This window comes from Monodelphis domestica, chromosome 6 (genome assembly GCF_027887165.1).
Source record: "Monodelphis domestica isolate mMonDom1 chromosome 6, mMonDom1.pri, whole genome shotgun sequence".
Lineage (NCBI taxonomy): Eukaryota > Metazoa > Chordata > Mammalia > Didelphimorphia > Didelphidae > Monodelphis > Monodelphis domestica.
Window position 1 is genome coordinate 291,645,166 of NC_077232.1, and position 26,342 is coordinate 291,671,507.

The 26,342-nt window shown below is 37.4% G+C and overlaps 1 protein-coding gene across 9 annotated transcripts in view; it reads right to left on the bottom strand.

Moving 5' to 3' along the window:
- SLC4A4 (solute carrier family 4 member 4) overlaps positions 1 to 26,342 on the bottom strand; it is a 523,229-nt gene that overhangs the window by 149,171 nt on the left and 347,716 nt on the right. For all 9 annotated transcript variants that reach the window (XM_056803353.1, XM_007495656.3, XM_056803351.1 and 6 more), the window contains one exon: positions 16,030 to 16,106. In XM_056803353.1, coding sequence (XP_056659331.1) covers positions 16,030 to 16,106 — 77 coding nt within the window. The remainder of the gene's footprint in view (positions 1 to 16,029; positions 16,107 to 26,342) is intronic.

Consider the following 26,342-nt stretch of genomic DNA (forward strand, 5'->3'; position numbering starts at 1 on the left):
GATGGTTGCTCCCATAAGCTGGGCTTGCCAACATATTCCAACTTCCTTTTATTTAGTTATTTATTTTTGGTTATCAAAGTAGTCAGTTAACAATGTTTAGAACTAGTTAACAATATTTACTGTATTCCCCATAACTAATATACAGTATATAGATAATATACTATAAATGCTTATACTATAAATACACATATCTGCTAGATATAGTATAACATGCTATATATATAAATTTATTTGAGGTATACATTTTTTCAAACAATGTTATAAAGGTTTACTTTTATGTGACTGCAGTAAACAAAATCTATATTAACCTCACAAGAAGTTCCACCTCTTAGTAGGATAAGTCATGTCTGGGAGCACAACTGAATTGTTAAGCTTTTAAAAGATTTGCTGGAATGAGAGGCAAGAACAATAGGTGAGCTTTATAAAGCACCTTTCTCTGAGGAAGTTACGATACCTTACTGGCAAAGCCTACTATAATTCATCCTATAAAACAAGGAGATAAAGTGGAGCTTGAAGGGATTGCTGTACCCCCCCTTTTTTTTTTTTTGAGATAAAGGAACTTGGTCTTTCTCTTTATTTATCCTTATGCACACACCTACTGGGGGAAGGCTCTGGTTCAGCATGAAGAATAAATAAAAAAGGATGTAAGAGAGAAGATTCCCTTCCTTGGATGTTTTCAGTTTTTTATCAAGTTGTGGAGAAGGAAGAGAAACAGAAACATGACTATGAATACAAATTGTTGCTTGCCTTAACATCAAATGAGTTTTATAGGTGTTCAGGGAAGGGAGACATTGGTGAGGACTAGGAATTAAAGCTAGACGTTAATGGATCAATATGTAATTTTTAAGGAAAAGATAGAATGTTTCAGAGGGGGAAATGGAGTGAGAAAAGGTATGAAGTCTAGAATGTGTGAGGAGTATATGTTGAGGGACCTAAGAATACCAGGTTGGCTACAAGTCTAGGGGCTGTGTGAAGGGGTAAAAAAATGTTGGCCAGGACAATATGCCTGGCTGAGCCCATTGCTTTCTATGTACTAATTTAGTCTCCCAAGCTAGAGTGTAATCTTGTTAAGGCCAGATCCTACATTTTAAACTATTTTTCTCCCTCCCTCAGACTATAAGCATTCAGGTATCAAATATATGTAAGGTTTGACTCCCCTCCTTGAGCAGTTACAGCTAAAATCTAACTTCAAAACAAATTTCTTAAGAACTCAAACTGGACTGTCTTTCTGCTCCTTGCATATTCCTACATTATCCCCTCTCAATAAGCTTGTCCAACAGCAGCTTGAGGCATGTGGTACATGAATAAAATCAGGTCCTCTCACTGTAGGCCAGGATATAACCTGAAATACAACCCCAGAACAAGGGAGACGACTGGATAGATAAGCCAATGATATCTGCCTGTTCCAGTGTGGCTTGGGATCCAAATCTGACTCTAGTCCAAATGGGCAGGACTAGCACTTCCTTGATTTGAATAGACCTAAAAATTCTCAGCTGCTCAATGAGCATGGAATAAATGTGTAGTTGAGGGGGAAGTCCAAAGCCTGTGCAAGGAATCCAAGGCCATCTGTTCTCTTGTACATAGCATATCTAGCATTTGGGCTGAAGGGGCCTCAGAAATGTGGAAGTCTGATATTATTGTGCCACCAAAGGGCCTCTTTGTTTTTTATTGCTCCTCACAAATATATTTTCAATCAAACACACATTTAAAAAAAAAAAGAAAAAGAAAAATCACTGCTTGCTCTTTTAAGAGATCAGCAAATGGAAAAAAAAAAGACGCTGTTTGACTTTGAGTTCCAGAAAATGAAATAAGGCCATCTTTGGCAACACACAGAGAAGTTGGCAAGTCTACTGGTAATTGATAAGGCTAGCCAGCCATTGGCTCAATAAGCCAAATGAGTATTTTTTAAAGGCAGAACGTGCTTCTGTTGCTCAGGAGGAGTCAGGACAGTAGTTTTACCAGAGACCAGTTTCTTGAGAAATTCAATTTGGCAGAGGGTCTTCAATGATATCAAAACACTGGAATACCAAATCCTACAAATCCAACTACAGAACAAAGATCATATTTATCTTTTTTGAGGAGGTGCTCCAATTACCCATACACATTCAAAACCATTCTGTAGGATCTCTCTCCCAACACAAATGTAAAAGTCTTTTACTGACCTGTCTTTACAATTCAAGAATAGTTCTCAGAGCTAGACTGGACCATACCAATCATCTATTTTAAATGTTGTTTTTCTATTGGGGTATGTGAACTTTATGTATATAATGACGGCTAGGCAATGGGAGTTAAGTGACTTGACCAAGTCACATAGCTAGGAAGTGTCTGAGTCCAAATATGAAACCAGTGCTTCCTGTCTTAAGGCCTGGCTCTCAATTCACTGAGCCACCTAGTTGCCCCCTATAACAATATTTCAATCTAACTGATTTCAACTTGACTATGAGGTACTTGACAACCAAGACTTGTTTTTATTTTTCTTTGTATCTTCAGTTTTTAGCATAGCACCTGTCATATACTAGATGCTTAATAAATATTTGTTAACTTGACTTTGTAACCCTATATGTTTTATTTCATGCATTTAAAAAATGATTCTGAGGAGTGGTTCATAGGCTTCACTTCATCAGACTGCCAAAGGTGTCCATGCTAAAAGACAAAAAAAAAGTTAAAGAATACTTTATCTAATCCAACTTCACCTTTTTAAAGATGAAGAAACTGAGACCTAGAAAATATTGACTTTCTCAAGGTCATATTAGCTCAAAATTTGAAACCATATATTTTAAATGCACAGCTAATTTTCTTTCTAAAGTTGTTTGAAATATGAGCTTACTTACTTTTCTCTTCCAGAAAAAAAGGGGGGAAGGAAGAGAAATTGTATATTGCTCCAAATGGAAATATACAGCAAAGTTTTCTTTTAATTCTCCTTCATTGTGAGTGTGAATGATCAGAAAGGGCTCCCAACATGAAGCCATTTTGAATTGCCAAGGACATGCCAATAAATCCTGGCACTTTGACCTCAGAACTTGGAGCAGCAGCTCCTTTATCCCAAAATGCAATATGGATCAGAGAGCTGCCAGGAGATGCTGTTGCTACTGTTCAGTTTTGCTTACTTCTCCTATGATATGGACAAATTATATAGAGACATCCTAGATCAAACTTCACAACTATAACTTTCTCACCCAAAAGCAAGAAGGAAGGTGTGATTCTTTCTAACTTAAGCTAGTTGCGAGGATTTAAATGAGCTAAAAATGTGAGAGCTCAGATTCAATTGCCAAACAGGAGAGAAGAATAGAGAAGAACATTGGAGAGCACTGGGGAAAGGGTAGATATGGGTGCCATTTAATGACAGTCTTCCAAACTCTACCATGGACTCTGAAGTGAGTAGATTTGATATAGAGAAGGGGTATGCCTCTAAAAGACATAGAAAACACCACCAACCACAAAACATATGTCCACCAGAAATCTGGCATTTAGAAAAAACAAGTATTTTAATCCACTCTGCTATCTGCTTCTGTTTAATGGGTGAGTTCATCCCATTCACATTCAGCATTATGATTCCTATCTGTGAATTGTCCTCCATCATATTATCCCTTTTAAATATTCCCTTTCTCTCTGTTCCTCCTCACCAGTGTTTTACCTTTGTGTCACCACCACCACCCACCTCCTTTCCTCCAATTACCTCCCCCTTCCCTTGTCTTATTCACCTTCTACTTATCTGTGGGGTGAGATAGAATTCTATACCTCACTGAGTATACTTGTTTTACCCTCTCTGATCCCTAACTTAAATGCTACAATTATCAATACACAAAGGTCTATGGTGTGTGTGTGTCTGTTGTGTGTGTGTGTGTGTTTGTGTAAGAAGGGTCTTTCCATTGATGCAAGTCAAAGATCATTTATGACATTGTTTGAAAGATATCAAATGAGTGGTCAATGACTATTCAGTGAATAAATGTCAGAGCCAGGATCTAAAACCAGGTATTCTGAACGTCAATGCTTTTGTTCCACTATTAAGAACTCACTTCTGTGAAACAGCATGAAAAGCTCAGGATATCACACACACACACACACACACACACACACATCCCCTTTGAAGTTCAATCCTTTCACAAAATATATTTCTATACCCTCTACATGGCTGTATGTCATGGCTGTCTTTCATATTATAGGATCAATCATGGAATCTGTTTCCATGTAGAAGCAAACTTTAGAAACCAAGTCAAATCCATGCCTGTAGATATTCCTTATTACATAAGTTCTTAACCTTGTTTTGTGTCATGGACTCCCTCTGGCCATCTGATAAAGCCTCTGGATCCTTTCTCACTATATTTTTAAATAATCAAAAGGAAAGCAAATGCCAACTACAAGTTAGTTGAAAATAAAGCTGTTGCATTTTTTTCATTCAAGTTCACAGTAATCTTCTTCCTGTCCTCAACTCACTCCCATGACAGAGAGAGGGTCACCTACAGCAAAGTTTTCAGAGTCATGTTCCAGGAGGATCCTTCTGGGAAAAGGGACTCTGAGATAGTGGGCCACAAGAAGACAGATCTATCCCTTGAATTGAGGGGGAAGCTTTGTTTTTTACTTGAAAACCTCCAGAAAGATATTTATACTTTCCTATATTCCCAAGGTTGGGCAGCTTGGTGGCACAATGGATAGAGTTCTTAGAGTTAGGAAGATTCATCTTCCAGATTTCAAATCTAGTGTCAAACACTTACTAGCTATGTGACCCTGGACAAGTCATAGTTTTGTCACAGTTTCTTCATCTGTAAAATGAGCTGGAGGGGGCAGCTGGGTAGCTCAGTGGATTGAGAACCAGGCCTAGAGACGGGAGGTCCTAAGTTCAAATCTGGCCTCAGCCACTTCCTAGCTGTGTGACCCTGGGCAAGTCACTTGACCCCCATTGCCTAGCCCTTACCACTCTTCTGCCTTGGAGCCAATACACAGTATTGACTCCAAGATGGAAGGTAAGGGTTTAAAAAAAATGAGCTGGAAAAGGAAACAGCAAATTGTTCCAGTTCCAAATGGGGTTATAAAGAGTTGGAGATAACTGAAACAACTGAACAGAAACAACATATTCCCGAGGAAAGGATGGTAGGAACACTGATTGCTATAGTCAAAGGCATTTTATTATAAGGCTTTTATTATAAGAAAAAAAATTCAATGTGGCATTTCCACAGATGAATGGTTAGGAAAGTCTGTCATCTTGCTGTCTTCCATTAGTTTGCAGTTATAGCTAGCAGCCAAAAGCTAATTTTAAAAACTGTTTTAAAAAATGTTTAAAAATGAAAGTTCAGACAGGAGGCAAGATACACTATCAAGACCAGACAAACAGCCATCAAGTGTTGAGGTAATTTAGCTATCATTATGGGTACAACTAGATTCCAGATAATCCTTGTATTCAAGGAGTTTGTAACCTAATAGAAAATGAATAACATGAGAAATGTAATGACAATGGACCAACCACCCCAAATCTTCTAAGATTCATTTGTAATTTAAATGGGATTAGTTAGATTAGGGAACAGGAGTAGAAATCATGAAGATGCAGAACTAGAGAAAACAATGGAGGTCATCTAGTGCAACATCCTCATTTTATAGTTGAAGAAACTAAGGTCCAATGAAGTTAATTAACTTGACCAAGATTATACTGGTAATAGGTAAGGGAGGGGGGATTTGAACCCAGGTTCTAACTCCAAATCCAGCATCAGGATGCTACCCACATGGAGGCAAGATATAGTGATGGAAGACATCAACATTCCAGATGTCTCCCAGACCTGTGTAACAATAGGAAAGCAGTTGATAAGTTCTTGGCTTGCTTTAATCATTAGAACTACTGAAAAATGAAATGGACTACTCTGAAAGGAAATCACAGAAAATCTTCAAGCACAAGTTAGATGACCATCTGTCAGGAAATTTTTAGAGAGTATTTCTGTTTGAGTAGAATTTGGTCTAAAACATCAAAAGCACCAATTTGGTGGTACAAGAGGAGAGACTGATTGATGTCAGTAGAATATTGGCCTGGAAATGGAAGTGGGGATTCAGGAATATGTCCAAGAATAGTCTTCTGCTTGGAACTAGTAGAGTAGAAGAAGGACCAGCCTTCAAGGGAGAGAATTTTGAGAAATGTGGTTAAGGGAAAGTCATTTCACAATTACTTTATGGCTATGCTAATTATTTCTCTTTGAGATTGATTATCTTCAATTTATCCTGTCTATTTCTTGCTTGGACAAAGTTGTTTACATGCTATCATCTCCATTAAACTATGAGCTCCTTGAGAAAAGGGACTATGAGGTTTTTTTGTTTGTTTGTTTTGTTGTTGTTCTTGTTCTTGTTTGATTTCAGTTTTCTGCCTTTCTTCATACCTTCATCATTAGCATAGTACCTGGCAAAAAATAACTGCTTACTCAATGCTTGTTGACTTAGTTCTAGGGCCAGTTGAGGAAAAGTTTCAGGTTTCAGGAGAACTAGTTTCAATGGAATAGATATTCCATTGTTCCAAGCATATATATAGTCAAAGTTCCAAGGAATACGAACATGGACAAATATGGGAATGAATAAATAGGAGAGCTGGTCTGAATAGAGATGCATGCAGGAGGAAATAGGATGGGAAAGAAATGACTCTGAAAGAGAATCTTGAATAATGGTTTAGGGCATCAAAAGATTGGGAAATAAAGTGTAGTAAAGGTCTACTGATAAGGGAAAGGAACAGGAATCTTAAGTAGGCAAGATCTGGTCAGTAGAAAAGCATGTACCTAGTCCTAAATTAAACTGACATTAGGAAAGCTAAGTGGCATGGTGGATAAAGCCCCAGGTTTGGAATGAGAAAGTCCTGAGTTCAAATCTGACCTCAAACACTTCCTATCTGTGTGACTCCCTACAAATCACTTAATTCTGTTTGCTTCACTTTTTTCACCTGTAAAATGAACTGGAGAAAGAAATGGCAAACTTTTCCAGTATCTTTGTTGAGCTAACCCCAAACAGGGTCACCAAAAATCAGATATGACTAAAAAACAACTGAATAACAGTAGAGATCAACATTAATGCAATCGATGAGTTGAATGGTATGTAGATGAATAATTTTCAAAAACAGTGTATTCCTAACCTAAAATGACCTAAATTATTCTAAATGAAATCTGTTTCAAATAGAAAATATCACTATTTTTTTTTATTTAGGAAAGAGATTTTTTTAAAACTACTTGGGGAAGTTAAGTATCAATTATGAAGGCCTGAAGACAGCTAGGTGGCTCAATGGATAGAGAGTCAAGCCTGAAGAAAGGAAGTTCTGGGTTCAAATCTATTCCCAGACTCCAATTGCCCAGCTCTTACTGTTCTTCTGCCTTAGAACCAATACTTAGCATCAGTTCTAAGACAGAAAGTAAGGGAGAATGGAAAGAAAAGGAATGGAGAAGGAAGGAAGGAAGGAAGGAAGGAAGGAAGGAAGGAAGGAAGGAAGGAAGGAAGGAAGGAAGGAAGGAAGGAAGGAAGGAACGAACGAAGGAAGGAAGGAAGGAAGGAAGGAAGGAAGGAACGAAGGAACGAAGGAACGAAGGAAGGAAGGAAAGGAGGGAGGGAGAGAGAGAAAAAGAGAGAGAGAGAGAGAGAGAGAGAGAGAGAGAGAGAGGGAGGGAGGGAGGGAGGGAGAGCAATTCCTTCCACTTCCACTTCTATTTAATGTTTGGAAATACCAGCCCAACACTCAAGAGAGATTGTAGGTCTGCACTGTCTGACAGAAAAGAGTCTGTGTGAACTAATATGTTATACTGGCTATGTACTTCCGCCCTAATGTATGTATATATACACACATTAGGGCAGATATAGATATAGATATAGATATAGATATAGATATAGATATATAGATATAGATATAGATAGACATATCTATATATATATATATATATATATATACACACACACACACACACACACACACACACACACACACACACATTAGGACAGAAGTACAGCTGGATGACTGAGAAGCAGCTCAAGTTTGCAACAATTCCAAGTCACTGGAAACAGTCCTTTTCTGCATAAAAACTTCCATTTCCTTATCTAAAAGTATATAACATAAGATTTTGCTGAGTCCAGTCTGGTTTATCTACTGTTTTATTTCTTGATCTAGAGATCATTCTTAAATGAATTTTAAATGAATGCTATGTTATTTGAGGACATCTGAGAACTCCAAGGAAGTACCAAAAGCTATATGTACAAGGAGATGTGCAGCCACCCACCCTCCTTTTTAAAACACACCCCCTTTTTATGTGACTCTCAAGGGGAGTCACATAAAATTCCTCAAATACAGTCAATAACTTGAAATTTAAGAGTATATATGAGGCAGAGAAGGGAAAAGTGAGAAGAAAGAACTGCAACAAAGCAGGGACATGGATTTCTGATTCATAGCTATTTCTGATCACATGCAAAGGTTATTTTCTTTAATAAAACTGCTTGGGTTAATAGCCTCAAAGGTTACTTGGAGCATAGTAAAGATAGGCCTAAGCTATGCCTCACAGTCATCCTGGTAGTGGCTCCTGTAGAGGGAAGCCTGTATTAGAAACAACACAGAGAAATCTTTCTTTAAAATAGCAACTAAAAGATTTATCTCGACTAACTAAAATTCTAGTGTAGTGAATAACAATATCAAAAAAAAAATCCCAAGGATTTCTCCTCATGATACATTTTCTTCTTATAAATATTACTCAGTTTTGATAAATCAAGACTTTAATGAGCACCCCAAACACAGTCCAGAACCAGCTAAAAGCCTCAGAAATACCTTTTTGTGTGCCTCTTAGCTCTTAATTCTTCCTTGAGGAATGGATATGGAGGTGACTTGACTTTTGCTATCAGTTCTGGGGTATTCTGATTGGACAGGCCAATGAACAATCCTAGACTCCTTCTGAGTGACATCTTGATCACAGTTTAGCAATTTCTAATTGGGATCTGGCTATCAACTTCATCTCCTTGTTCTTTCATTAAACAAAGAAACAGACCAAAACGCACAACCAAATTCTGCAAAAGACCTGGGCATCAAAAATTCCACCCTGACACAGTTAGGGCAGATGCCCAGACAAGCAATCCTGGTGATAAGCACTTGGGAAATAAATAGCCAAAGGAGTTGAAAATAAGGTAGTTCAGGGCCTGAAACGAGTGCCAGGAGTCAGGGTGTTTGTTTGTATATCTCCTTGGTTCTTGCGTCTTTCCGTTGCCATTACAACTAGGCATAAAACTGGGCACTGTTGTTGCAAGATTCTAATGACATGTACATCTGCATTTCCTTGTTGGAAATCTCTGATCAAGCCCCAGAATATCTTCAAAAGCATCGCTCTTTTACCTACAGATAAAGTATTTCCAAAGCAGAATGGTAAAGTCATCCCCGACAAGGAATCATCAGTTAATCCCATTCTCATCTGAAAACTCCACAAGAGCAAACTGAGCACCTTTGTTGAGCCCAGTTAATTTATACTTTTTTTAATATTAAGGTCTGGGGGTAAATGGGATATTAAAGGAATCAGATGAGAGAATTGTATAATAAAGAGAACTTACATGGAAACACATAGCCATAATGATAAATCATTGAGATTTACAATAACTCCAGATATTATTTTGAAACCTGGTGCTCTCCCAAAGTGTTTTGTACTTAATATGAATAGCATACAAATCAGAATCTTGTTGACATATTGACTCACCTAAATCTTGGCAATCATTATTTTCTCCCATGAGCTGAACTAAAACATTTCAAAATGAGATACATAGTGGCACAGTGGATAGAATGCCAACCCTGAAGTCAGGAAAATTCATGTTTCTGAGTTCAAATCTGGCCTCAGACACTACTAGCTGTGTGATCCTGGGCAAGCCACTTCCCCCTATTTGCCTCAGTTTCCTCATCCATAAAATGAGCTACAGAAGGAAATGGCAAACCAGTCCAGTAATTTTGTCAAGAAAACTCCATATGGGGTCATGAAAAGACAGACATGGCTGAAACAACTATAGAGCAAGTGTATCTAGAGTAGGCTATCCAAAAATAAAGAAAATATAGGGTCCATTTTTTTAAAAGTTCCTTTGTAAAAGGGAGATTCTTCATGAAAATGAGACTTTGAATTGTCACTTAAATGAGTAATAGAAGGTATTGTAGTATAATGTAGTCCTGGGACCTGGATTCAAATCCTCATGGCTATTTACTACTTGCTTGACTTTAGACAAATGACTTAATTTTGCTGGCCCTTGATTTCCTCATTTGTAAAATGAAAGGAATAGGGTAAATGACTTTTTTTGACTCTTGCTACTTCTAGATCTCTGATCCTAGGACCCTACATAAAATCTCCAGATTAAGTTCAAAGAGCTATGAAGCTTTTGGAAAGAGAATGTCCATTCTCTTTTAAAAATCTGCCCTCACTGTTCATTTAGTCATCTTCATGTGCTATTGGAAAATTATGTAGCTGGAGAAAGTCAGAAAGGATCATCATACTGTTCAAATTACATCTGAGCAGATTAATCAGTCAATCAGTAATTGGAGTGGTACCCTGATGGAAGCTCCTTTAGCCAACTTGGATGTACTCAGAAGTAAATATGCCTCCAAGGCCAAGATCAATTCCAGAACATTGGCTAATTAATTATAAAAGTCTTTTCAAAACAAATTTAACTCTGACAATTCACTCTTCCACTCCTGCCTCTCCCTTCCAAAAAGTAGAAACCAAAACAAAACAGAAGGAAAAGGAACCAAGCAACAAGGATAAAAACCATAGGGTTTCTTTTGTTTGGCTCTCTTTTGCCAATCCCTTTCTCCCTGGCAATTTTGCGTTTTCTTCTCAATCAACAGTGATCTCTTAAAAACTCAAGTCCCCACAAGGATGGATTTGGAAAGATCTAACCCCACATCTGTATGACCATAGGCCAAAGGAGACCTTTATCCTTGATCCCTTGAGCTTGAGGAAAATGTTAGTTTCTTCTAGTATTACCTTAAAAGAATTACTAAGTAATTCTTTACTAATAACCTTCAGGGTCTATTAAAAAGAGAGGCTCATTGAATGTTAAGAGTTGTATGAGAACTTCTAGTCTAGGAGTTCTTAACCTTTTTTTTTTGGTCATGGTCCCCTTTAGGAAAATACAGTTATAAATTGAAAACAAAAGTTCTTGAGACCCCTAAACTAGTCCAACTTCCCCATTTTACAGATGAAGAATATTAGTTGGGTGGCAGTGGGGTGGCTCAATGGATTGAGAGTCAGGCTCAGAGATGGGAGGTCCTGGGTTTAAATCTGGCCTCATACACTTCCCAGCTGTGTGACCCTGGGCAAGCCACTTGACCCCCATTGCCTAGCCCTTACCACTCTTCTGCCCTAGCACCAATACACAGTATTGATTCTAAGACAGAAGATAAGGGTTAAAAAAAAAGAATCTGAGGTCACCTTAGAATGACATCCATACCCTATTTAAAATGTGGGAAGAGGAGGGAAGAAATTGTTTTCCATGGCCCTATGATGCTACAGACCTTGTTCCCCTTCTGAAGCTGCCTATGTATTACACCCCCCCCCCCCAAAGACAAGAATATAAGCCTCTGTGTTGGTATTCTTAAATAAACCAGAGAGTCAGGCAACCTCTGAATATTCTGACGTGTGGCTTTTAGTGTATGTCTGCAGTCTGTATCCCTTGAGTAGAGCTTTGGGATCTTTTGATTCTGGAGGTGCTTAAGACACAGGGCTGAGAAGAGACCACTGGCACACATTCAACTTAACGTCCGTTTCAATAGTCTCTCCAGCAAAGGCTATAGAGAATGTTGCTATCTCTTTAAGAAGAAAGATACTCGGAGTTATTGTTGAAGCTGTCATTCTAGGTGGCTCTCACTATGTAGTCAGGAAAAATGTACGTAAGCTTCACTTTGATCTATAAGATGAAACTAGGGAAAAGAAAGAAAAAAGAAGGTGAGGAGAAACTTCTTTCTTGTTAGACCTGTTTTAATCATCATTATATGAAGAAATATTGTGTGGGGAATTTTATGAATGAGTCTGGACAGAGATTATTAAGAGTTAGAAGTTGAGAAAATCCTTTTATTTTCCTGCTACATCTGGAAAGAAACTGAGACAGTACAGGGAGAAAGAAGCATGGAGATGTCTTCTTTCTTTAGAAAACTATTAGAACCTTAATCTTGTGAAAAGCCTAAAGAGAGTTCTTACGAAAACACTTTACTGGTTATTTTCAACAAACTAAATGGTGTGGGACTATTCTCAAAAGCAAAGTCTTCTAAAATTACAATACTTGAGGTGACAGTGATTTTTCTCAGTTAAATTAAATATTTAAATTAAATTAAAATATTGTTAATAGTTAAATAAAATTATTATAAATCATTATCTGTTTAATGATTGAGTTTATTATTATTTTAATATTTACTTTTAGAATATTTGGTGTTTAAATAGAGAAAGATATGGGTAACCACTGCTGGCAAAGAAGGTTTCTCCAGTTTATCAAATAAATAATATGTGAAGAACTGTACTAACAGCTCTGAGTTCAGTTTTGAATATATCTAAACATAACCCTGGATTATTCTAGAGCCCAGGATGATGAGATTAAATATGGAAATAGATTTAGCAGCTTCATCCTTATGAAGATACTTTCTATATCCCTCCCAATTTTCTTGGGCATGTCTGTTCCAGAAGTCACAGGAATCTGACATCAGAAAACTGATAAACCAAAATGCAAGTTATCAATTTATGATTAGTTTTTTTTTAATTATTAAGTGTTTTCATTCCAAAGGTAATGTTCACCTACTAAGCCAACCAGACACTTGTGGCAAGTTGTCAAAGCACCATTTTCTTAGTATTGAAGTATCTGATAAAACTAATTAAGAAACCAACTCAAAATACCTCTATTAAACCTTTCCTATGTGCTAGGTACTATGCTAAGCACTGGAAACACAAGTGCAGGGAGAAAGAAGTTTTCCTAGTGAAAGAAAACCAGGCTAAAGGGAAAAGGATGACCCTAAAATATAATTTTCATAAAGCTACAGTAACCTTATAAGTCAATCTTTTCTACTATGCTATTAAGCTAAAGAGTACTCATGGTCCCTTTTCCTAATCAGTATTGTGTACTAGAGAAAGAATGACTTATTCTCAGTATCCAACTCTCTTTTTCAATTTTTGGTTAACTATCTGTTTCCATCTGCTTTCATTATTTCATCATCTCTCTCCTTTATTTTAACAGATTTTCATAACATTACAATTCCCAAACTCATAGCTAATGACATATGTATATATATATTTTTAATTTTAAGATTATTCATTCCTAAAGCTATATAGGAAAATTAACATGTCCTTAAATTATGTCAGAGGGTGAGTAATTGATGGGAAAATTCATATAAGCCAAGAGTTATTTCTTTTTATGTCATGGACCCCTTTGATGTTCTGCTAATATCTATGGACCCTTTCTCAGATTCATGTTTTTAAATGCATAAAATAATCAGGATCATAAAGGCAACCAATTATATTGAAATACAGTTTTCAGGTCTTTTTAAAACGTCATAGGCTTTTAGAAATTTATTATTAGACTCTTTCAATGGATCCCAATTATGAAGGCTGTTATAGTTAATATTTGTTATATATATAAATATGGTCATATTATAATTCATATCTATATTATATAACTATTGTAATTAATGTGTTACATATAATATAATGAAAATTATATCCATTATACATGGAATTATGTCTGTCAGTTCAATCTATTAATTAATAACTAAAATTTATTTATATATATAATATAATATAAATGTAAATTTTATTATTATATGTGATGAGAAATGGAAATGGATATTAATTCTATATAGTTAAGAGAAAAAAGTGAATGTAATTGTAGAACAATTCAAAAGCAAAGCTATGGAGAGGCAATTTTTCTTGCAATGAGAATCCAAAGAAGATAGAGATGAGTGTGAGCTAGAGTAGAGTGATTGAGCTGAACAGAGAAGTTAACACTTGGCATGATGCTCCAGTGATGAGAAGACTTGGGTAGGCTAAGTAAAAGAAGCAGAGCTCTACAGAGAGAGGGGGAAGGTCTGAGCAAAAAGGAAAGGAAGTATGGGACATTCCCAGAACAAGGTGGAACATGCCTAGCTGGAGCAGAGGGAGACCAGAAAGCTTGGCTGGGTCAGAGCCCTGAAAGATTTTGAAAAGCGTGTAGGAGTTTGAACCTAATATGCTAGTAACAGGGAGAATTTAGGAATTTGAGGGGAGCTTTCTATAGCCTGTGACGGAGGAAACCTTTCAAGGGTTTGTCTTTACAGGCATCCTTCAAAGATATTGTAGGTTCAGTTCCAAATGACCACAATAAAGTGAGTTACGTGAATTTTTTGGTTTCCCAGTACATATAAAAGTTATATTTACACTCTATGTGGTCAATTAAGGGTGATATAATATTTGATCTAAAAAAGGTACATACTTTAGTTTTAAAATATGTTATTGCTTTTAAAAATGCTATTAAAAAACATTTTAGCAGAATGAGTAACTTAGTGAAAGTGATGGCTTGGGAAGATTATCCTGGCAAGGGTGTACAGGTTTGACTGGATGAGGTGGAACTGAAGTTAAAGAAACCAGCTAGAATGATGTTGTAATAATCCAGGTGTGTATGGTGACGAAGGTCTCAACTAAGGTGGGTGTAGCAACAGAAAAGAGGAAGACTAATTCAAGGGAGAAATTCCCCATTTTATCTCAAGCAGTGCTACCTGATCAGGAAGAGTTATGTTCAAATACAAGTCTCAGTTATTATCTGGATAACCTTGGGCAAGTCACTTTAGCTCTAATCTGCCTCAGTTTCCTTCTCTGTAAAAGGGGAATAATAATAGTACCTATCTCCTGGGGTTATTACAAGGAAAGAGTGAGATGAAATTTATTAGACCTTACAAACCTTAAAGCGATAGGTAAATACCAGTCAACCTTTTTTGTTTGATATCTGATGCCCACTTGGGATACCCAATCCTTGGATTTCAATATGCCCAGACAAACATAAATCTCCCTTTAGGATATCTTTAGAAATCATGGCAAAATGTCAAATTGCTACCCAATACTCCTATGCTCCACTCCCCCCTTCCCATGCTTTTCAGCTTTTTTATGTGTTGTCTTCCCCATTAGAATGATAGCTCCCTTGGGAACTGGCATTCTTTTGGCTTTATACATGGAGCCTGAGCACTTAGCAGAATGCCTAACACATATTAAGAAAAGCTCAATAAATGCTTGTCACTTTCCTTACAAACCTCCTAAGAAATAGCAAGTTGGGATAAAGTCATATTTTCCCTATGTGATGGAAGAACAAGTTGTAGAAATAAGAAAAAGAAACCTAATAATTACCATTTTAATGATTCATTTTTAAAATTCCTTTTTCACTTATCTAGGCAGGAAATTCTCCCCACTAACGGTTATAAAAAGAGATAATGTGGCACAACAGAGAGCCCTCTCACACATCCCGGTTACGTAAACCTGGATAACCTCTCTAAGATTCTAAATTGCAAAAAGAAACAAACAAAAATGTTTTGATCTGCATTGGTAGCAGCTCCTCAACTAGAGTTCCAGACACTGATGAAATCACAGTTTCAATCCAAAATATGAAGGCTATTATAAATATAGATCTAATCCCTTTTCACATTAACCTGTCCACTGCTGAAACAGTCCACAGAACTTTAATTGAGTTATTTATTATTGCCAGAGCTTAGTGTGGTGCCGAGCACACAGTAGGCACTTAATGAACACTAAATGACTGACTGAGTTGGTCTATTTTTCTCTCAATAGGAAAAAAACAAGTTTTATTCCTGTTCTAATATTATGTCATATCTCCAATATTCAATGAGAATTAGGTACATTTATCTAGTATTAGTCTATCTGAAATTCTTTAACTGTTTACTGTCATCCTAAAATGACATTACTTGGCGCCCTTTCTAAGAAACATTTGTGAAAGTGGCTGTCCAGTCAATCATTGTTCTTTCTCCCCCGCCTATAAAATGATGGGGATCTCTGTGATACATATAAATGTACTCTCCTCAACAATATGTCATTCTCAACTTACCTGGTCCTTCTCTGGTTTGTCAGAAATGTCATTCAAACTTGAAGAAGTCAAATTCCTAGGAGTCATGGCTGGGCTACCTAGAAGGATAGATAAGGTTGGGCTCCAGTTAAAACATCTTTTATAAAAAATAATGAAAGACAAAGACTATAAATATGTATCATAAATACTATTATAAGATGATGGCAGTAATGATGATGATGATGATGATTTTAGCTAGGATGAAGTTTGTCCAAGGAATGTTCACATTGATGATGAGAGGCTCAGAAATCCCCGTTGTCGTCTTTAATTGATCACTCTATTGCAAATATGAATAACATGGAGATAGATTTGGAACAATGATACATGTAAAACCCAATGGCATTGCTCGTCAGCTCTGGGATGGGGGTGGGAAGAGGGGAGGGAAAGAACATGAATCATGTAACCATGGGGAAAATTCTAAATTAATTGATTAAATAAATGAAATTAATCAAGAAAAAGAAATTCCCATCATTCTATCCTTATTACCTGATTCTGTGCTAGAAAGTTCCAAAGTAAGAAAATGGTTAGTAAATCACTAGCAAAGTTCCCTTGCTTTTCTTTGACATTTTTGCTTCTCCCCGGGCTTTACCCATATATTCAGCCAGCTAGCAAAATTTATCATCTTTTCTCTTACAAAACTGCTTGGATGTGCCCCTTTCCTCTCTGTCGTATAGCCATTAACTTGTTCTCTCTCAGTTTTGTTTCTGGCCATCTCTTGCCTGAATCATTGAGAGGGTTAGTGACACAGTGTTTTCCAGAAGGTTGACTCCAGAAAATGAATTTTTGATCATGGTAATTCATACTGCCTTGGTGAAAGAAAGCACCCGGGCTGATAAACACATGAACCTTCATTGCTGGGTTTTTTAAACCCTTACCTTCTGCCTTAGAATCAGTTTTGTGTATTGGTTCCAAGGCAGAAGAGCAGTAAGGACTAGGCCATGGGGGTTAAGTGACTTGTCCAGGGTCACACAGCTGGGAAGTGTCTGATGCTAGATTTGAACCCAGGACCTTCCATTCCCTAGGCCTGGCTCTCTCTCCACCCAGCCACTCTCAATACATGGACCTTTGGAAGCCCTGAAGAAAGTAACCCATTTCCAACACTCGGTACCATCTCATGTGATCTTTATAAAATCATGAGATCAGTGGTAAAAGGATGATTTCCTTTTTCTGGAAGAAGAATGTCTCAGAGAGACTGTGATTGTTTAGGACCACACCAGCTTGTGTCATTTCCTGGATTTGCATTAATGCCTCCTGATTTCATATCTCATGTTCATCCACTTTATTGAAATTCTGCTGAGAAAAAGCAAGCTTGGGTTGACTTTTCCACCATTCTTGGAGTGCACTGCGTATACTCTCCATAGAATATGTACACCGTGTATCCAGGTGCTACATCTCTAAGTGATGGTGTGATGGAGTAGAGAGGGCACTGGATTCAGCCAGGAAGACCTCAATGCCAATCATGCTTCACATCCTAGCTGCAAGAACATGGGCAACTTGCTTAAATATCTCTGAGCCTTCGTTTCCTCAATCTGTAAAATGAAGGAGTTGGATTCAATAGCTTCTAAATCTATGGTCCCCAGAACCTCATTCTTGGCTTTAAAGAAAGTACTTTAAGAAGCTCACTTGTGGCTTCCTCACTCTCCCTTTCTCCTCTTCTCCACTCATTTATTTGGATAATAATACTAATAATAACAACCCCTACTTCCTAGGGTTATTGTGAGGATCAAATGCAGGGTTTGGGATGGTTTTTGTTTTTTAAAACTCTTGCCTTCTGACTTAGAATCAATACTATGTATTGGTGCCAAAGTAGCAAGGGCTAGGCAATGGGGGTTAAGTGACTTGCCCAGGGTCATACAGCTAGGAAATCTGAGATCAGATTTGAGCCTGGGATATCCCATCACCAGACCTGGCATTCAGTCCACTCAGTCACCCAGCTGTCCCCTCAAATGAGATAACTGTAAAGTATTTAGCACTTTGGCACATAGTAGATGTTTTAGAAATGTTGTTATTATAGCTATCATTTATATGGTGCTCTAAGGTTTGCAACATGCTTTATAGATATCATCTCATTCAATCCTCTATCATAACAGCCTTGGAAGATGAGTGCTATGATTATTCCCACTTTTATGTATGAGAAAAATGAGACAGAAGTTATGTGACATACCCCCAATGATACACTAAGGAAGAGGTTCTGACTAGATTTGAACTCAAGGTCTCCTGAGTCCAGGTCCAGTGTTCTACTCATTGAACCTACCATGTAGCTGCCTCTAGGTACAAAATGGACTTCATCAAGATTATTGGATTGGACCACAGTCTAGTGATACAGCAGTTCAAGTCAAAATGCTTTGGTGAACCACCATTAAATGATATCCCCTCTCAAAACAAAATCAACTTAAAAACGAAGAGATCATTCAACAAGAGGGGAGATAACAGAAATCTAAATACCTGACAGTGAATCTTTAGTGCAGACCATGTTGATCAATAAAATATTGGACTTCAAGTCTGCAAATGAGCCTCTGATATTTAGGTTTGCCAACCAAAAGAATAACTTTTTCAGCTTAGGGGATTTACACTCTTCCCTACTACCTCCCCACAATGCACACACAAGATGCTGAGTAATACATTCATTATTAATCCCAATGATCCAACTCGGGCTGGCATTCCAAACAAGAGGTCAAGGGTTGCAAAGTCAGAACAAAGCTTCACATTGGCTTCCAGAGAATTCTTCAAGTTAAAGGTCTAAGTTCTTTCAAGGTAAAACTCATTCTTCTATTGCACGAGTACAAAATGTCTCCTTAGCACAGCAAATCTTGAGGGAATATAATTCCTCTTTACTGCACAATCAGTAAAGTCATCATCTCCTGGAGAATATGGCAATCCAGGTTTATAAAGGCTAATTAAGTTAGAGATAATGCTTTATGCCCTGCTTTATTTCAGAGAGTAAACATAACCTTGAGATCTTAAGTTCAATTCCCTCATAAAGCTATAATCTGGTATTTTAAAATGCATTTTTCATCCTAGGACAATGAAAATAAAATGTGAAAAGCCCTTTAACTGGTGGCTGCACTTGTATTCTCATGTTAGCACTCCTTCCCATATCAGTTCTGAATTGCTACATGGCCCAAGTCCTGAAGCTGGAACCATTTGAAACCAAAGTGGGGAAATGAAATATTTCTGATAAACTGAAAAATGGAAGCTTATTTCAGTAATCATGTAATCTGGGGACTAGATTCATCAGTAATCTCGGGACTACCCTTGCCCTTTCACAAAACCAAGAGAGCCATAAATACCCATCAGTGGGCAAAAGGACAGAGCTGAAAAGAGGTGGGTGCCCTGCCTTGGTTGCTGTCCCGATACTATTAACTAGGATTGGTGATGGGGAAAGCTGAGACCAGGTCTGAGCAGCACTGGGCTGGCAACTGCCCTGCAGCCTTCAAGGTCACTAAGAAAGCCTGAAGACTATCCATTTCCTACTTTGTCCCTCCCTCCCATAGCTGATCCCAGATGGCTCTTGTGGAGGCAAACTCTTCCTTTGATCTTCTCAATGACCTTGGGAGAAGGAGAGCCGCTGGGTCCCTGAGACAGCTCCAAAGAAAGGGGAGCTCTGTTCCCTTAGAGATCCTCAGACCTTAGATAAGTTTTATAAACCAAGTGGGTTCAGAGAACAAGAATAGCTAATATTTATCAAACACTTTCCAAATATTATCTCATTTCATCTTCATGACTTTGAGAAGTAGGTGCTCCTATTTAGTTGTCTTTCAGCTATGCCTGACTTTCTGTGACCCCATTTGGGGCTTTCTTGGCAAAGATACTGGAGTGGTTTTGCCATTTCTTTCTCCGGCTCATTTTGCAGATGAGAAAACTGAAGCCAGTAGGGTTACATGACTTGCCCAGGGTGGCATAGCTAGTAAATGTCTGAAGGCATAGTTGAATGAACTAAGATCTTCCTGACTCCAATCCCAGTACTCAATCCAGTATATCACCTAACTTCCTAGGTGCTATTAATATTCCCAGTTTACAGATGAGGAAACTGAGGCAAAAGTTGTCCAAGGTTAGGTGACTATAACGAGTTTATATTTTTCAGTTAGTACCTGAGACAAGATTTAAATTCATGTCTTCCCAGCTCCACTGGACTACCTCACTGTGATACAGCAATTAAAATATTGAGCACCATGATTGAAAAGGGGAGGTCCCAGATGTGAGAATAGGGGCAATGAATCACAGATATCCTTTTAATAGTGTTCCAACAGTTTGGAGTTCTACAGTTTCATCGAAGATCCTTTGGTCTTGAGTTGAAAGGGGCTCTTACATACCCTCTCTCTAGTCCAACCCCTTCATTTTATAGTTAAAAACTAGATATAAAGTGACTTACTCGAGATTACAGAGGTAGTACTCATCAAAAGTGGGATCTGAACCCAGGACTTCTGATTACAAATCCAGGACTTTCTCCATTGTTCCATATCTCTCATTCTCTGTTTCTGCCCGAATCTCTGTTTCTATCAGTCTATATTTGTCACTCCAACAGAAAGTCTCCTCATGTCTCCAAGGCTAGTAAAATAGGAGACACTGACAAACCCAAAGACCCTGCTCATGAGCCTGGAAGCTCTGACCTGTGCCATTTCTACCGGAGTGATTTCACTCCTCTCCGGATAGCGTGGTGGTCCCTTGCTCCTCAGGGCTCTCACTCTCCTAGTGCCAGACTTGGTCCAAACATCAATGACTTTTATGCCTATTGCATTTCAGCATATGATCCACCAGCCTCAGAATCCCCAGGAGCAAACCATCAGCCTGGCCACAATGCCTTTCTTCCTTAGACCAGGGAGGGAACCCTTTTTGCCAATCCCTTCCAAGTGAGAAGTTTGGCAGTTCAAGGTGCTTCCACAGGGACAAAGTGAAGATCTCCCTCACTGGCTAATTAATTAAAGTGACAACCCATTTCCTCCAGGCTTGCAGAAAGCAGGGCTCAAATCTGGTGTAGGCTTCCTTTGCTTCTACAGCATTTCAAGTGACACTGGGAAACCCTCCAAGTGAATAAATACCCTTGCTGAACACCATCACGGTATTTAACTCACAATTAACCAGACTACATTGAAAGTCAAACTTTACTCTTTAAGATAAGTGGATAGAGTGCTGGGCTAGTCAGGAAGGCCTGAGTTCAAATCCAACATTAGACACCCACTAGAGGTGTGACTCTGAGGAAATCACTTAATATATCTCAGTCTTGGTTTTCTCATCTCTAAAAGGGGAAAAGAACAGCCCCTACCTCACAGGCTTGTTGTGAGAAGTCAATGAGTTAATACATATAATAAAGTGCTTTGAGAACCTTGTGGTGCTCTATAAATGCTAGTTATTATTATGGCTATCTTCACCTGTGTTATCTATTCAACAGCATGACATGTAGAAGAAAAGTAACTCTCTTTCTCTCCTCCCTCTGCCTCTCTCTCTCTCTCTCTCTCTCTCTCTCTCTCTCTCTCTCTCTCTCTCTCTCTCTCTCTCTCTCTCTCTCTCTCTCTCTCTCTCTCTCTTTCTTTCTCTTCTTCCTCTCTCCCCGCCCTCCCTTCTCCTTTTCTGTCTCTCTCCCTACCTCTGTCTCCCACTCTCCATTGTCTTTCTCTGTCTCTCTTTCAGAGAGAGAGAGAGAGAGAGAAAGAGAGACAAAGACAGAGACAGAGACAGAGACACGCAGAGAGAGAGAGAATATGAGAGAATTTAGGAGCATTGAGATTAGTCCAAATTCCTTTATGTTATCAGGAATATAGATTTGTTTTTTAGCTCCAAGTTACTATTCTTTCCACTTACAGGTAATTATTATTCATCATAGAGTTAGAAGTCCCTTCAAAGGTCTAGTTCTCTCCTCCAATTACCTCATCTTAAAAATGAGGATGTGGGGGAAATGACATAGTAGAATTGGACCTAGAACTCAGTTCCTAGTGTGATGCTCCTTCAACTTGACTGGCGCTTTGTTCAATATCTGAGGAAATAGTAGTGCCAAGGTTGAGAAGAGAGACTAAAGCTGGGAGCTTTTCCCACACTGCTCTTTCAATCCTAATGTTCAGCCTCAGATCAGCTGAGTGTCAGTAGCATTCTTCCCATTGAAATATTTATCCAAGATGGACTCCTTAGACTCTGCTGTGGCCCTTCTTCCAAATACTCTCCTGAACAACAAAAAATGGAAAGGAGAGGTCTGTCTGAAACCTAGGGCTTAATGAGCCCCTTTAGTAGCCTGTTAGAAGACCTGTCTCAAAGGAGAAGGGAGTTAAAAGTCCAGGGAGATTCTAAGTTAAGGTGATATCCAATTATTACAAGCTGCTGAGTAGCATTTCTTCTAGCATTTTAAAATTTCAAAAAATTATTGATTTTTTTCACATCATCTTCCTTTCCAAATATATCCTTCCTCCAAAGCCATAGAGCTATCCCCCAGGAAAAAAAAAGATTTTAAGAGAAATAAAAATCAGTGCAGCCAAACTAACTGAAAAATCAATGAAGTTTCCAATGTTCCACACTCACAGTCCTCCAAATATCCTCCCAGTATCTCCATCCTTGAAAAGAAAAGAGAGATTCACTTCTCCTTCCTGAACAGGATGATCATTTAAAAGAGCATTCCATTTCTTCGTTTCCCATCCTTTCAATATGCTCTGTTGTCATGGGGTACGTTATTTTCCTAACTGCATCTGGATTTTCTGTAGTCTTCATGTTCACCATTTCTGAGCAAAATTGTAATCTTCTTTGAGAAAGGTGGTGTATAATAAATGCCTGAAAGGGACTGAATTGGAGGAGATTCTCGCAAAATCAGTCACCTAAAGTTCTTTGAATAAATCATCGCTTCTAAAGGGAGTATTCTTTTGGAGCTCCCTGATGGGGAAGGCAGCTGTGTGAAGGAGGTGACAAAATTCCCACTGCACCAATATAAACATCCTAGGCAGTATTCCATTTACATGAAAGCACACCTCCTATTGCATTTTGCCATGTACTTTCATTTCATACCCATAAAAACGTGATGGATGACACCATCACATATTTCATATACACATATATGTGCATAAAGATATAGATTCATACACGTAAGTATGCAATTACTTGCTATTTTGCAGATGAAGAAGTTGTGGTTGTGAGAGGTAACATAACAGTCATTCAGGTAATAAAAGCTCTAGTCAGAATGTGACCATCCAATCCAGATCTTCTGCCTCTAAACACAGGGCTATGCCACAATGATTTTCATTCCCATGGCAGTCAGATTCATTGTCAGCTAGACTTCTCAAGTTTGTTTGTTTATTTTTTTTAACTATAAAAACTCTGAGGAACACAATTTTTCATCTTTTATTGATATCTTTTTTTACATCTCCCATACATCCCAATAAAAATCTTCCCCTCCACCAAGAGCCCAAGGAACTAAAAAAATAATTTTTAATAATATTCAACACTGAAACATTAAATAAATCCAAACATTATGTGCAGAGTTCCAGACCCATGATCTCCAAATTCTGCAAAGAAGTTATATTAGGCAAGATTATAATTTTATAGTATTCAGCTTTGATTGTTGTTATTTTTCTTTCCATTCATATTGTTTAGACCATGTTGCTAATTCTGCCCTCTTTATTTTTCATCAGTTAATAGCATTCTTCCCAAGCTTTTCTATAGTTTCACATTTATAGTTGCTTATAATGCAGTCATATTTCATTGAATTCAGAAATTCAGAATTTGGTTAACCATTCCTCATTGGGTATACATGGAAACCTCTGTTTTATGTTCTCTGTTCCTACCAAAAAAAAATCTTGCTATAAATATTTCAGTGTATATTGATTTTTTTTTCTTTTTAGTATTAACTTCCTTGGGATATATGCCTAGTAGTGAGATATCTAGGTCAAAGATATAAACACTTTACATACTTTGGAGCAAAATTTCAAATTTCTTTCCAAAATAATTAGATCAATTCACAGTTATACCATAAATCCTTCATTATTGACCATTCCTATCTTTTGTCATTTTTTGCAGGTTGGGGGATATGCAATATTATTGAAGAATGCAATTTTGATTCACATTTCTCCTATTTGTGATGTGAAACAGTCTTTGAAATGGTCACTAATAGTTCCTAAATATTTTGAGACAATTATTTATAGCCTTTGAATAGTTTTTTATGCACACATTTGTGTTGGCCCCCTATCTGTCTCAGCCATGAGACACTTAACAAATATATATGACATAAAGATAGTTTTCCCTGGTCCACTCCCTACCTTTTTTCTAAGTTGAGTTAATTTTGTCTGTACAAATACTTTTTAATTTCATAACTCAAATTATATATTTTACCTTTTGTGATCATCTCTATCCATTATTTGGTTTAGAATTCTTCCCCTAAACCATAATTGCCTAAATTATCTGAATTGGTTACATTCTAATTTTCACTATATATTATAGTTAGACATCTATTTTTGAGCTTATTGAAGTATGTGGCACACAAGAGTAATCTAAAGCTAAATCTAAATTTCTTTCCTGTTTCCTAACAATTCTTGCCAAGTAGAGAGGTCTTGCCTAGGTAATTTATATTCTTAGGTTTATCAAATATCATCTTGTTCAACTTGTGTCTTCCTTTATGCCCCCAAAATCTTTAGCCCTCAAAGTATTATCTGAATAAAATCAGAAATTTTATTATTAGAAAGGACCAGTTAGCCCCCTCCCTCATTAATATAGATAAAGAGCTGAGACCCAGAGTGACTGGACCTGGCCAAGGTCACAAAGGAAATAGCCAGCATGAAAACCCAGATCTTCTTCCAAATTCAGTCTTCCTTTCCCTTTCCCAGACTGCCTCTCATAAATCCTCATATTACTCTTTCCTAGCCATAGGAAAAGTAATTTATGAGCATGAAATTCCAAGCATCCAGACAACTCAAAACTAATTTCATCTTCAAAGTAACAATTTGGCAGGTACACATTGTCTCTGAGAGAAAAATATTTGCTATGCAAAATTTGAAAACATTATTCTCTGTAGCACACATGTAACTATTGATAAATCTGGCTAGCAGTCTGCAATCATTTCTATTAAACACACTGAAAGACATGGAAAGAGCTTACATCATGGGATATTTTATAAGATGAGTTATTGTAAATATAATTATGTAAATGATGTAAATGTACATTATATAAGCCAGGCATTGATGTAAATGAACCATGGATTTCATTCAAAACAGATTAAACACCACAGGGATCGGTCTAAAGGATTTAAAGGGGATATTGCATGGAAAAACAGAAGCCAATTAACAATTCATTACAATAGTATCACATCTGAGATTTTGTGAGTATCATGAAATTCAGAGTTTCTAATAGTCAATAGCCCAAAATAAAATAAAAATAGCAATTTGAAGATCTCAGACTATATTATAAAAGATACATGTATAAATCAGGTGAGCAATCTAAATAAGAATGAGAAACAATCAAATTCAATACCTGAGTGTCTGATAAACCCAAGGATTGTTCTTTGTGCAAGCCACTCCATCTCCTGACTCTGGGCATTTCTATTGACTCCATCCCATGCCTGGAATGCTCTCCCTCCTTATCTCTGCACCCTGACTTCCCTGGCTTTCTCCAAGTTAGTCCTACCTTCTTCAAGAAGCCTTTCTCAATCTACCTTAATCTCAGTGTCTCTGAAATAATTGTTTGCATACTATCCTCCCCAGTTAGAGCATGAATTCTTTGAGAGGAAGGATTGAGGTTTGTTTGTTTTTTTTGAGGGGGCAGGAGGGCTTTCTTTGTGCCCTGAGCACTTAGCTCAGTGTCTTACATATAGTAGGTGTTTAATAAGAACTTGTTGACTTGAGGATGGATATAGTATATGACAGGAACTTCTGGGAAACTGGAAAGCAGTTTGCTCCCCACCCCCAACCCTGAAATGGTTTAAACCAGTATATTGCACCATCTGCCATAAATTAGTTAAATGGAAACTCCAACTCAAGTCTAAAAAGTCACTTTTTTTTTTAATTGAGAAAAATAGATGGGGGTATCTTTCACAATCATGGTTAAGTGGAGATTGCTTAACAAAATAAATCTAGAGGAGTTCATAAAATATTTTTAAAAGACAATTTCTATTTCATGAAATGGAAAGGTTTTTGCTCAAACAAAATAAATGCAGTTATGATGAGAATTGTCCAATAGAGGAGGTTGAAGATCTTTGCATCAACTATCTCTGATAACTGATTATATTCAAGAAATATAAGAATAGATACATGGTTAAAGAATATGAACAAACAGTTCATGAAAGAAATGATAGGAACTATTTAAGTACATGACAGACCCTCCCTATTGAC